Below are 13,495 nucleotides of genomic sequence, written 5' to 3'. Positions count from 1 at the left end.
CATCCGTGGGAGCACTTTCAATAAGATGCTCTATAAATTTCAGGATTTGATTACACAGGGGACAACTGCATAGGAATGTTTTGCAGTTATCCCTTTCCCTTTCCAACTCCCCTTCACTGTCCTCAGTTAAATTTTCAATGACTTACTAGCTTGCAATGCAATAAATAGATTCGTACAACGGTTAAAAATTAAGCTGCCCATACTTGATAAGCTGCATAATAAACCCCTTTCATGTGGAGATGAAGACAAACTACAGCTCTTGAACACAAGAATTCACTGCGCTGAAAGAGGAAAGTAATTAATTCTGGTTATGCATACAAATTTCTACATCTGTTTCTTTAATCAACTATCTGCACACAGGCTGAAAAAAGAACCTTATCTTCAGACTAGTGGATTGGGGTTTTCACTTTGAACAGCCTGTCTTCGACTGGAGTTCTTTTGTTTTCAGTTACATTAAAAGCACAGGAGTGTACTTTCAGGACCACTGTATCACAGTAATCTATCAATCTCTCTTGAAAAGTCATTTTTGTTATATGCCCTTGTTCTCAGGCACATCTCTTTTGGGGATTGAAAAAAATAGAAGCTACTTAGTCCAATTCTTATTCTCAGCCTATACAGGATTTTTTTTTAATCAAATGTCTTTAAATTAATAAAGCATGTGATAACGATGCACTTGGCATTCAAGTGATTTTCAAAATTTCAGACTTGTCAAAGGAGATGGTTCTGGAAGAGGGCATAATAGTTCTATACAAAAGTCTAAACCCCAAAATTCATTCACAAAATCGTAACTGTCTGTAGATAGCCAGGTGTTTGAATTTGTCAAGGCGGGGAAAAGCCTAAGTCGTATTTTGAACAGTAACATCTCCCACAGTGTGCTGATGCGACCTGTCCTTTGGTGTGGATAAGGGTACCCTCACATGCTGGTCACGCATTTCATATTACGGAATTTGAACTGTAGTTACACAGCCCATGTAGTATAACGTGAGGTATATTCTCAAATCCCTCAATCTTCTGTCAGCTAAACCAGCATATGGCAGCTACGCTTACACCTGTAGCTATTTTAAAATAATTTCCCTTTACCCCCCAAACAGAAGATAATTCCCTGCAATTCTCTAGAAAGCAGCCACAGTCATCATTTAGCCTGTTAAAAGAACCTCTGAATCAACTTTGTCTTCTTGTTTAGTCCAGAAACAGCTGAAGGTATGACTATTACATCCCATTATGCCATGAATCAGCTGCATTCAATTTATATCTCAAGTTTTGGCAGTTGTAGCCAGCAGTCCAAAGCCTGGCCGAATGATTATTTATCAGCTCTTAAGGCCACCTTGTAGTGTGTAAATAGGCAACCCTACTGGGTCCCATAAGCAGCAGGAGTATGTTCAAGCTGAGGTTTATCTTGCTACCAGACATCACCAGGCACTTTTCACCGTCAGTTCTTCAGAAACCACACGACCGATGAGGACACTCACCACCGTGAGATTGCGTATCTCCTCCATGACTCGTGGCCAGAAGGACTGGAGGCTTTGCTGCGCATCGCTATTGCTAGCTGTGCCGAAGCCACCATCTGTGGACATCCTGGTAGCTGGGAGAAACAAAAACAAGCGTTAGCAATGGGGAGGGTTGGGGGGAGGCAGGAGTCAAAGGCTCCCAGAGATCCCTCCACGTCCCAGGAATACAGGAAGGGGCCAGCCTGGCTAATCGCTCTGGAAAACTGTCAAAATAAGATACGCCAGTCCAGGTCTTACAGCAACAATGTAGAGATACTCACAGCCTCTGGAATTGTTTTTTAAAATTTTATTTATTTTTACAAAGATTGAAAAAGAACATAAAAAAAAAAAATGAATTGAAAGCCAAAATAGTCTCCTTATTCCCCCATTAGAGCTCTGCCTTTTCACAAGGAGTTACAAAACAAAACTGGTGCCTGGTCACAGCTCACGCTCCAGTGCGCACCTATTATAAAATCTTCTTTTCTCTTGCTTGTTACAGCCAACAACAGTGCGGGATATGGCAGTAAACCCCCCTCAAGTTGAAACCAGGATGTCAATGTCAGCCCGGTATTATTTCTAAAAAGTGTAATGAAACAGTTGCTGCTGTGCCTATTTGAAAGGTGTCAGGTTTTGTGGCTTTACACTATTTTTAAAATACCTCTTCTCCTTGGGTATAATCAACAGGAGAAATTAACAGCCTGTTTAATGCAGAATGTCAAAAGCACAAAGTAAGATTTAAAATTCAAATCTTTTAACTGAAAATTTTTAAAAAGCCCCATGCCTGTCATTTAGCATTCTGCAACTGCAGGATGTTAAGCAAGTCTGGCTGTTACTAAATTTACTCTGGACGTTGTCTCTGCATTCATTAAGACTTGTATCTTTGCAAATGGCTTTATTTACAGTATGTATCAGTAGTCACCAGGAACTCATAAGGAGAAAATAAAGGGACAATAACTGGGTTCAGACTTTCCCCTATAACCACGCTGTGCTGCAGCGAAGATGATGAAGAGGTCAGGACACGCAGCATCGATCAACCTCGTCCTCGGGTGACCGAGACGGTGCCAGCCCGCGTGGCACTGTCCAGGCACACTTCAAGTTCCAGCTGACACAATTCTTTCCCCCCCCCCATAAACTCCTAGATCCAAGTCCTGCTTTTTTGACAAGGAGCTCTTAAGACAGCTCTAGTTAATATTAAAACGAAGTCAGACGCGCAACTTGAGAATCCCTTGGAACACCAAGGCCAGCCTCGCCGGCTTGCTCTGCGCGACAGGAGCGTGTGGCTCCGGCAGGATTCCCGACAGGGATCGCAGCCTGGAAGGATGGGGGAGACGTGCCAAAAGCACACACACACACAGAGGACCTGCCGAGACACAACCCAACAGGCTGGGACTGGGTGCTTGCCATGCACAAAAAGCATCTTGCTGAATGCCAGCAGAGTCACCCCTCACTTCTCAAGCGAGCAAAGCAGAGAAAGCCAGAAAATTACTGACGTTAAAACGCTCTTGGGGTCACCCAGAGCAGCTTTGAAGTTTCCATGAATGACACGCACACACCATGTACAAACAATACGTCTCTGTGCCTCCCAACTTACGGCAAGAGAGAAAGGGTGCTACATTTTCTATAGGGAAAGATCTCAAGATACACACAGATATTTGTGCGTTGCCATGTAATGGAAAAAGACACGAGAGCAGATTTAGCTTTGACACTGTCATGGTTTAACCCCAGCCAGCAACTAAGCACCACGCAGCCGCAGACAGGCACAATCCCCGTTTGCTTTTGATCCGCCATGTAGAGGTTTATTTCAGTCCTTCCGCAAGCCGAAGGGAAGCACAGTAACAGCGTACAACACACCAAAATACCTATGGGAGGCAGCGGCCGATTGCCAGTACTTGCAAAATCAACTATTCCAAAGCAACGTCGATCCATAAAATCTTATTAACAGATCAAAGAGATGAATGTCAGACAATTAGTTCGTTACCTCCTGCAGCCTACACTTTCCAAGGCAGGCTCTGAACAGTTGTATTTTTCTTTCATCAACCTGAGAAGGGGACACAGGAGGCGTGGGAAAAGCCGAAGGGGATTTTGACAGGGCATGACAAAGAGGAGGTCAGAAGATCGTATTTCCAGTCTCAAAGCAAGAGTTTGAGACAGGAAGAACTCCAGGTAAGTAACCTATGGAAATAAGTGACTGACAAGTTACTTGATGACTCTTCACAACTATTTGCATTATAATACTATCCGCCTACAAACTAAGGTATTTCAGGTATTTATAAGAAAATACAGAGATATAAATATTCTAATGAGTGTTAAATTGGCATTTGATCATCCCCCCCCTTGATCCGTATTGTCAAACGTAGACAAAAAATAGTTTAGGCAAATAAATAAACGCTAGTCCTCAAAATCTGCTCTGCACTGGCAATATTTCAACACTAACACTAGATGGGGTCTTTTCTGCAACCAGAGATGCAATTCATCTTCAAGACAAGCCAAATCACTTTTCAAGGCTTTATTTAAAAATACCAATTTAAAAACACCAATTACTTGCATTCAACCCACTTAAATGCTGTACTGCAATATAATGCTCTACATAACGCTAAGAAACAACAGGTTAAAAAAAAAAAAAGAAAAAAGCTAATAGAGTGAAGAGGAAGCAAATTCCATCACCACCACTTTACCCCCTACTGCATACAAAAGCAAATTTCTTGCATTAAATATATGCCTCTGCATCCAGATTTCAGGAAGAGCTAGAAATGGTTTACCCCACTCATCTATAATTTAAAGAGTCCTGTTGATGAATAAAAAGAAAAATTTCCTATCTTCAAGGTAAACACAGGACTGATTTCAGAATGCAAGATGAACAGCTTGATGCTCAACCCAAAGGACAATTGCTACTTTAAGTGACTGTTGAGGATAACTGGTAAGAAATTGAGTAAGAGTAGAAACAAGAATCACCAATAGGCTGATTTTCTGAAAAACTTACAGAATGAAATCACTATAAACTTCAAAATAAAAGCCTAAGCAGGTTAAAACTGCTCAGAACATTACTACAGTGATTTCTTCCCATTAAAATATAGATACATAAGCAAGCATTAGAGGAGGACTGGGAGGAAAAGGGAAAAAAAGTCATGCAAACCTACAGCGTTGGCTCTGAGACACAAATTTTACTAATGAGACCATTCCTGTGCAATTAGGTAAGTTCCTTCACCCAAGGGAAAGCTGTGTTCTCTTCTTTTAAGAGCACCTCATATCAGGATTATCGCCAACAAAAAAAAATACCAAAGCATACAACAGAAGATAAGCCCACCAAAGCTAGAAGGGAGGCAGTTCCTCTGATTTCACAGTATCAGTGCCTAAACCCATTTTGTCTTTTTTGATATGCAGTTTGCAGGGAAATTTTAGAGCTTCATTATACCTCATCCTTCCTCCTCTAAAGACTTCCTCCACAACCTCATGCAGAAGGGGAAAGGTGCTCTGAGGATCCCCACGCTCCCCACATTGCACTCACATAACGCAGGGTACGGTCTCTCAGAAGTTTCAAGAGTAAACTGGCTACTCTGACACCATCTCGCTGCTGAGTAATAAAAGTTAAAGTCCATCTCCCGTGTCACCTGGTTGCCACAAAGCGTAACCACCACCAGAGAGAACTTGCCGATTCCAGCAACGCCGTGTCTCCATACAGAAGTTGGGCAAGTACCTTGCAAGCTTGACACGCTTCTGCTCCGCACAACGCTTACTTAACAAACACCACCACCCCACTGGTGTGCCCGATGCTGCATCAAAGCAGACAGGAGCACTACTCTGACCTTGGATTAGCTAAACTACCTGCCTGAGTCCCAGGAGCTTGCAACCTAAAAACCAGGCTATGCAGAGGTGCTCTTGCAGAAGAATCTACATGAAGAGGTTCATGCACACACAAAAGACACTAACTCAACAACATGAACACATTACTGAATTAGATAGAAGCAAGCAAACGAACACCACCACCACCACCCCCCACCCCCAACCACACAGAACAAGAAATAAGGGTGTAAGAACAGGGGAGACTGGGGTATACCTGCTTTACAACAGCCAACGTAGTCCACACAGCCTGGAATATGCTACATGAAGGCAAACATTTTGTTTCCAGACTAAGGGAAAAAGAAACTGAAGGCCAAAAAGCTGAGGCCTATGCACAAAATGCCTGGAGGTGATTACAGAGCAGGTTAGCAAGCACATCTCGAGAACTACAACATCAACACTTGGCAATTAGAGCTTTTCTGCTCACTGGAGCACAACACCTTTTACAAACATTAGATTTACAAAATCCTGTGGCAGCTGACAAACACTTAAGAGCTTCACTTCAGAGGAGCACAAAGCAAGCATGAAGACACCTCTAGTGTCTGTGGTTCTTTTTTTTGTTGTTGTTGCTTGGGTTTTTGTTGTTGTTGTTTTGTTGGTGTGTTCTTTTTAATAGATGCTAGTTTGTGCTCTCTCTCTTTAATGCTGTGGGAAGGGGGAAGCAGTCAAATGAAGCTGTCTCACCTTGGATGCCTACAATCTGCACGCTTGAGCAAGAACCTGCTATTGAAAACGCGAGCTACAGTATAACCACAAATAAAAACAAGATCTCTGATCCTGCAGTTCCACCCCGAGCAGGTACCCAGAGCTCTTCAGCTGGAAAACCAACAGCCGGGAACAGCCCACCAGACCCAGCAGAGCAGCAGCTGCCAGCCACAGGACGTTCCCAGGCATCGCCGGTGCTGCTCGCCAAGTGAGCTTGGGAATGGGAACTGGAGGACAACCTCCCCAGCCAGCAAGGGTCATGTCACAGCTTCTGACGTGCCTACTTTTAAGTTACTCCCAAGCTGGCCTTGACTGAGAAGTCAACCAAACAAAATCAGCTGGGTGGAGAGCAGATCTAAATGAAATTTATCCAAATATCTGAAGGGATATGCAAACAGCGAATGCCAGAGGGAAGTACTGAAAAGCCTCGAGGCTCTCGATGAAGGAGGCAATAACTCAGCAACATCATCAAGTACCACAGACCCTGGCGGTATCAGAAATGTCAGGTTCTTTGCATATAGCACAGTCACATTCCCATGACTTGCGTTAGGAGAAAGAGCCCGTTTTACACAGCGTTGTATTACATGGCAGAAGCAGCGTATTCCATCCAAGCTTCTTAAAAAGACAACTAAATCTGAAGATGGAGGCTAAAAAGAAATTAGACAGAAGCTCAGGCAAATGTTTTGCCTCAACATCCTTAGCTTATAGCTACAAGTAAGGATAACACACAAATATTTCTGAAAACTGCCACTGCAGAAACAAATCCCCCCACCAGACTCTACTGCTATACAAATACAGATTTACCACCTCCACATCCACAGCGTTTAGAAGGCCCACAGTCCCCGAAACCACCCCCTCCCCCAACTCTTCTTAAGATGCTGTTGGTTTTACAACATCCACTATCCCACAAAACTCACGAGTTAATTATTAGGAAGTAGCATTACAGAAAAGGAGAAAACAAACAATGCAGTTCCCTTTTTTTTTTTTTTTTTTTTAAATAGACCATTTTTACCAGCAAAGAATAAAAACCAATACCACAGCACCTAGCAAAACCCCTGGAAGTCTGAAGAATTAAAAATAGATCCATAGAGCTGAAAAGTGAGCATTTAGAATAAACACTAATCCCAGCATTCTGTGATACTTCCAGTCTGATGCACTAACTCTCAAAACTGTAGCGTTCTGTTTTGGGAGCCTGTCCCTTGATTTAAAAGTAAAATGTGCAGAGCCACACTTGCATATCTAAAGAATGAGCTCTGTGTAGCAATAAGCGCCAGACACCTGATCCTGCCAGAATCAGAAGGAACAATCTAGCAACCAAGAACTAGTTTCACAAGAAGAATAAATACAGTTTTATATGAATTTAGTAACACATTTCCTTAAATGTGAGCAAAGGAGTCTTCGGTGTATGAGAGAAAGCCACATACCAGCACACTTTGCGAGATGCTACTCTCATTACTTCACTTAGAGCAATCTGCAGTATTGGAATATGAAATGCAGAATATACACAGAGTTTGAAGTGGACTACGACAGCAATCTTTGGTCTCGGCAGCAACGGTTGAAGGCATACTGAAAGCTTGCATCTGCTGCAGATCAACAGCACTTGTTTTCCATGACATTATGCCCTATGCTATCTTATTTTAAAACAAACCCTGAGAAGTCATGTTAATGGTCTAAAACTGCTTCCACAGAAACATCGTGCCTCAATTCACTGTACATTTTCTCTGCTTCAAGATCTACTCAAGTCAACATTGGTAATTTCAGCTGAGCCTCCTTTCAGGAAATAAGATCAAAGTTATTTCCATTACAGTTCCAAACTACATGTTCACTAGACGGAGGCCAAGCAGCACAAGTGTATAGCATGGCTGGAAACACAAAGGTGCCAGAACCACAGCCAAGAATTACTTTTACTTGCTTTGGGGGGGTGGCAGTAGTGGTGTAAAAACAGTTCTTCACTGTGTTTGAGATCGATGGTTTCTTCTCGTACCTCAATATTCAGGCCTTGCCCGCTCAATTATGCAAAATTTTAAAACCAGTAATGCAATTCAGAAACTTGAGTCGGGTTGGCAGTTGCATTGGCAATGCAAGAGGACAGGTATTTCTTCCAAACCAGTGCCATGGACTTTGCGTCGTATCCGTTTTCTGCACCTCCTGCTCATTGCGGCTCTAGATTTGATTGGGAAAGGGGTAAGAGCTATTCAGACTCGCCGAGGGAACTCACCTGACTTCTGACACAGCAACAACAGAGAGCATGTGAAGAAGGTCTCCACATGGCTACCGGGAACACAATCTTAGATGGGCACACAACTAGCGTATCATCCTCTACGGAAGGTTTCCTAGGCATGAAACGAGGCACTGCAATTACAAGTCCCATCAAAACCGTACACAAACCCTGTCTCCATGGCCCATTTCTGACCTGATTAAGGATTGGTAGCTGCCACCAGTGGCAAGAGCTGAACAAGCCAAGTTTGAAATCTTGCTAGAGAGGTCTAAAAAAATAAGATGTTGCCACAGCATGGCACAAAGCACTATGGCAGGCAGAAGAACCACTAAGATTTGTGCCTGACCCTGCCAAAGCAAAAGGAAAGACACAAGCTGTAGCATGCAAGGATCTGGGGTTACGACACACGTGCTTTTGGCTCTTGATGTTCTTAACAATTCCATGAGAAAAACCAGTGAACGCGTGCCTTGGGAATGGGGCTTGGAGAGAGCCAGGCTGGCGTGTGCTGCCATCGCTACATGTGCCAAACACCTTCCTAAAGGAGCCGCTTCAATGTACGCACCCAGTTGAGACTCATTTCCAGTTTTGGTAGGTCAACAAGACTGCACAGAAAAGGCTTTCCTATAAAACCTTACCTGAACAAGCGCCAGGGGGAGGAGGGGGAACACCACATTTAGAGAGATTTATGCAATGGTTTTTGGGACACAAGATCAGCTTTTAACAAAGCCCAATCCTCCACATCATAATAAAAAAGAAGCAGGAACACTTTAAAGATGAAACATAATTGACTATATAATCCATAGCATTACATACACAGGACAGTTATTTCAGCACATCACAGCAGTAATGATGCTGTTCTTATTAAAGCATAAAAACATATATCATGATGTACAGGCCACAAATTATGAATAAAGTCATAGCTAAACTATAGGCCAAAATCAGAAATCTTAGACTTTAACACTAGATTTATTTATCCAAAATATACGGGAACTCTCTTCCCTTTCCAGAAAACAGTGCTATAAAATCTAACACAGCCTTTCAGGTAGCAGAAAAAGGTGATGATCACAAACTTAGGGAAGTCTAAAGTTCTGCTCTTGATGAAAACGTAACCTTTCAACTTTTTCAAAACAATTTCAAGAGGCTTTCAGTAAAACCAACATAATTCAAAACACAAGCACTTCCTTGTAATGTACTATTATAAGAAACTTTTGCAATTTCTTAGTTTTATCCATCCCCTCTTGTGGCATTACATACACACAACCCTCTAAGCATATAGCTGGCACCGTAAGTGGTTGATTTCAGCTGCTGGGAGAATCATTCTAGGCTGTTGGATAAGGTGCATATTTGCAGATTTCTCGTTTGATAAAATTAAAACTGAATGTAAGTCAGGCTAGTTAAATGCTGCACTAAATTACCTGCGGAGGATAAAGTACTTATTGCTAAAGGTTTTTAAGAGAAGGTTGCAAAACGGTGTTTGAGTTGATCTTGCCTTAGGGCAGAAAATAATAAACAAGATGACCTCTCCAAGAGCCTTCTAGACCTTTTTTCTATGAATATTTAGCAGTAGATTATTCTCTCTTCAATGCACTGTTTGAACATTAGCTCCCTAATACCTCTAGCGCATTACTTCTGTTTTCATTCACGCGAGGCACAGCATTTGATTTAAGCCCAAATCAGTTACAAAGTCAGAGAGAGGGATCTGGATTACCGCTTCCAATAACACAGACAGCTCGTTAAACCAGCAAAGTTTGGCTTCAGCAGCTAGCAGGGCCAAATCTGCTTTGCACCACTCCCATTGCTGATCTGCTGCTAAGAGCATTGCAGTCAATGTTTTGCCGGATCACACACAGGCATGCCTCCTACTCTCCCCCTCTCCATCCCAGTACCTACAGCAGGAATTCTGCTCCTCCCTTCTCCCATCCCCAGACACTTGGCAGCTGGGTTTCGGCACACTGGGGCAAGAGCTGCCTCTCCACTACCCACTCAACGGGGAGAGACCGCAAGCAGCAGAGCTGATCCCGGCTCCTCTGGAGGGGAGGTGGCAGGGCCAGAGTAACCACCCCAACTTCATTCATGCAAAGCAGAACTTGGCCAGAAAACCTTCCTGATATTATGAAGTTACAGCCCTGGTCTCGCAGATTGCTGCATCAAACTGCAAGCAAGCCAGTACCTTTCACTGGGCACTGAGCTGGGAACAGCCTCGCAGGAAGGCATGTGCTACACGCTCAGTAGGAACGAGAACCGAGTCTCCAAAGCTGCTTCAGCTGCACAGGGGAAGAGAATATCCTACAGCACAGACAATGCACGGCAAAGGCATTTTATCGAACGTGCACACAAGAGCCCAAAGAAACCTTGTTGAGTTTTATACCTCAATACAGAAGACAGCGTGACCTAGCAGTTAAGAGGCAATTGCTAGTGCAAGACAATGGTATGCTGCAGTCTCGAGCAGGCGATTGTCAGTTGGCTTTACTCCTTCGGGGGGAAAAAAAAAAAAAAATAAAAATCAGGAATAGTGCCTGCTTTTACAGAAGCATTGAGTTTCTATTCGCAATGCACTAAGTACCTAACAGCACTGCTAAAAGTCCTCCGTACAGCACTAGCCCACATTAATTTGTGCACAGAAGGACTGAAGATACACACAGACTATATTTAACGCTGGGCAGGGTTTTGGGAGTGCACACAAATACACTAAAGGCTGGTATCAGGAACCCACCAGAAGCGCAGCATAGCACCAGAAACCATGCTGCAGAATCAAGAAGTGACCTTCCCACAGTGCAGCACTGAGTCAAAAATGAGGCTGCAAATATTAGAACACCATAAAAAATAGCACAGGACTAGTTTTTTCTAAAAAGGTAAAGCAAACAAAATAATCTGAACTGCTGTTTGTACTTGTTATTTTACTTTCCTTCCTTCTTTGAATGAAGGAGCACAAGGGTCACACTTGATATTTGGTGTTTCAACAGTTAAACATTATTAAATAGTGGCTCTTTGCAGTGCAATTTTGGCAGGCAAGCACACAGAGTAAGAAGCAGAAGAAGAAAATTCCCAGACAAATAACAACAAGTGTCTAAGATGAATTGTGCTGCCTCTCCAGCTCCTAAATTAAACACACAGCAGAAATGGAAAAGCTCTTTTAAGTAAAGTGTGTTCAAGTTAGTCAAGTCTACTTCACAGGATAAAACAGTTGGCACACATCAAAACAATACTGCGTATCGTGTACCTCACCTTGTAAACTTTAATCTCGACCAGCTTAGCATAAAATTGATGCTATGTATTGCAGCTTTATAAATTTAAAAGAAATTACAAGCTACACACCTCACAACACACTTCCCAGTCCTGCCGTACATGCATTTTATTCATTTCCCTTTAACAGTAGTAGCCTTAATGATAACAAGAAAGAGTGAGCAAACTCACCTTCACAAAATTACATGGTCTCAGTCTTGAATAGTTGTGTGCTTGCACTTTTATAAGAAAAAAAAAAAAATCTAGTGAGAAACATTCAGGCGGTGCCTTGCTCTCAGAGGCGGGAGGTATCTCACCCAGTCTTGTACCATATGGGAATGAAATTTCACAACTGTAGTGACATCAAGTACTCACAAAACAAAAGTACTTGTCACATACCCTGAATGTATACAATAAACACAGCATATGGTATATTAATAAGTCACAGCTGAAACCTCAAAAAAAAATTTTCAGGACCATAGGCACTATTTTGGCACCAGCAGCGTTAACCAAGTGATAGGCTCCATTTATTCAGAAAGTGTTTCAAATATTTCAAAATTCAATTAGAGTTTTCAGCTTTGGTGATATCTGCTTGGCATCTATCAACACCCAGGCACCCATCGCAGAGACCACCTCAGACTGCTGTCCTCAACAGCTCACAAAAGCAAGAGGGATATTGCAAGAGGAATCTGATCAGCATTTGGGTTGGTTTGCCCACTTATTTTGTATTTTAGGCAGCAGAAGTTCTGATCATGCAACATACACGTTTACTGCTCTGGAATACAAGCACAAGCAAAATGCCTGTTAAGACAGTATGGATTAAACAGACATTCAGCCCAGAGATTATTTTTTTTTTTACGTTAGTTGATATTTTTGATTTATTTATAAATAATTCTGCATTAAATTAAGAGTTTATATATAAAAAGTCTTATGAGTGCCCTCACGTTTTCTGATCCTTCTAACAGCCACACAATTTAACTGGCTGAAAATGCTAAATTGCGTTCTCGCTATTAACCTGCTGGTTACACCAGGACCCAGGCAGCAGCTGGAGCAGACAGCCGTCATACGATCCTGTGCTAACACACAGATGCTGCAGCACATTTAGGGCAAAGTTATGCTTTAATTTTAATGCAACCTTAGGTGTTGAGTGTTTCTTTGCTCTTCTGCTGCATTTTTAGGCTCAACCACCACCATGCTGCTAGAGAAGGAAGAGGGGAAGGCAGAAAGAACAATTCAAACCACAGCAGGACAGCAGCAGATACAACCTAGAAAAACGTGAATGACAAAATGAGTTATTCACAAGAACTTGTGGTGGTTTTAAAGCAGAGTGAAAGACCATACCAGTCTGTAAGTGGGCACGTATTCTGTGTAGAAAAGTCAAATAAATGTACTGCTTTTCAGGGCCTGCAGGGTTATTTTTCTATAGGGATTATTCTAATAATCAATGTTCCTATTACTTTCTTTATTCACTTTTATAACTTAAATTATCAAATGGAATCTTGCAAAAGTTAAAAATAATTACTTTCATAGAAACAACCATGAGCTTTTTGCCTCCTGAGATCAGCAGATCTTACTTAAATGAAGTACAACCTGTGCTGCTCAATAGGCAGACAGGATGGTCTAATCAGGCCTTTCTCTATTTTTTTTTAATTTTTTTTTTATTTAAAAAAAATATCCTGTATAATAAACATGTACATCCATACCCTTCTGGGTCACCTTCACTGAATTAACAGAGACAACTGAAAGTGACCTGTTTTGATTTATCAGGAAGTGACCAAAGAGCAGAGCAAGTTATAAACAGACAAGGGAAGAAAATCCCCCCAACGAGATTGCAGCACGTAGAAAATGTTAAGTTTTTGAGAACAAACCAAAAAAAACTTCCTGTAACTCCTGGGAAGCTTTGTCAGGTATCCTGAAGTTTGATCTTGTTGTCAGTTGCCCCTTTTAACAGCTGCTACATTTTTTGACTCTCTGAAACATAAGGTAAACTGTCATCTTTATCAAAACATAACAATTAAAGAGTTTA

At 42.0% G+C, this 13,495-nt stretch overlaps 1 protein-coding gene across 5 annotated transcripts in view; it reads right to left on the bottom strand.

Moving 5' to 3' along the window:
• The window catches only part of NFYC (nuclear transcription factor Y subunit gamma), a 37,658-nt gene that overhangs the window by 17,162 nt on the left and 7,001 nt on the right, over nt 1-13,495 (bottom strand). For 4 of the 5 annotated variants that reach the window (XM_049820277.1, XM_049820278.1, XM_049820281.1 and 1 more), the window contains exon 2: nt 1,470-1,582. In XM_049820277.1, the coding sequence (XP_049676234.1) occupies nt 1,470-1,582 (113 nt within the window). Of the gene's footprint in view, nt 1-1,469; nt 1,583-10,615; nt 10,720-11,661; nt 11,709-13,495 lie in introns of all 5 variants that reach the window. The other variant, XM_049820280.1, reaches the window with a different exon arrangement.

This window comes from Accipiter gentilis, chromosome 17, assembly GCF_929443795.1.
Source record: "Accipiter gentilis chromosome 17, bAccGen1.1, whole genome shotgun sequence".
Classification (NCBI taxonomy): Eukaryota; Metazoa; Chordata; class Aves; order Accipitriformes; family Accipitridae; genus Astur; species Astur gentilis.
Note: the sequence above shows the minus strand (reverse complement) of the source record. Positions and strands in the feature narration are given on the sequence as shown.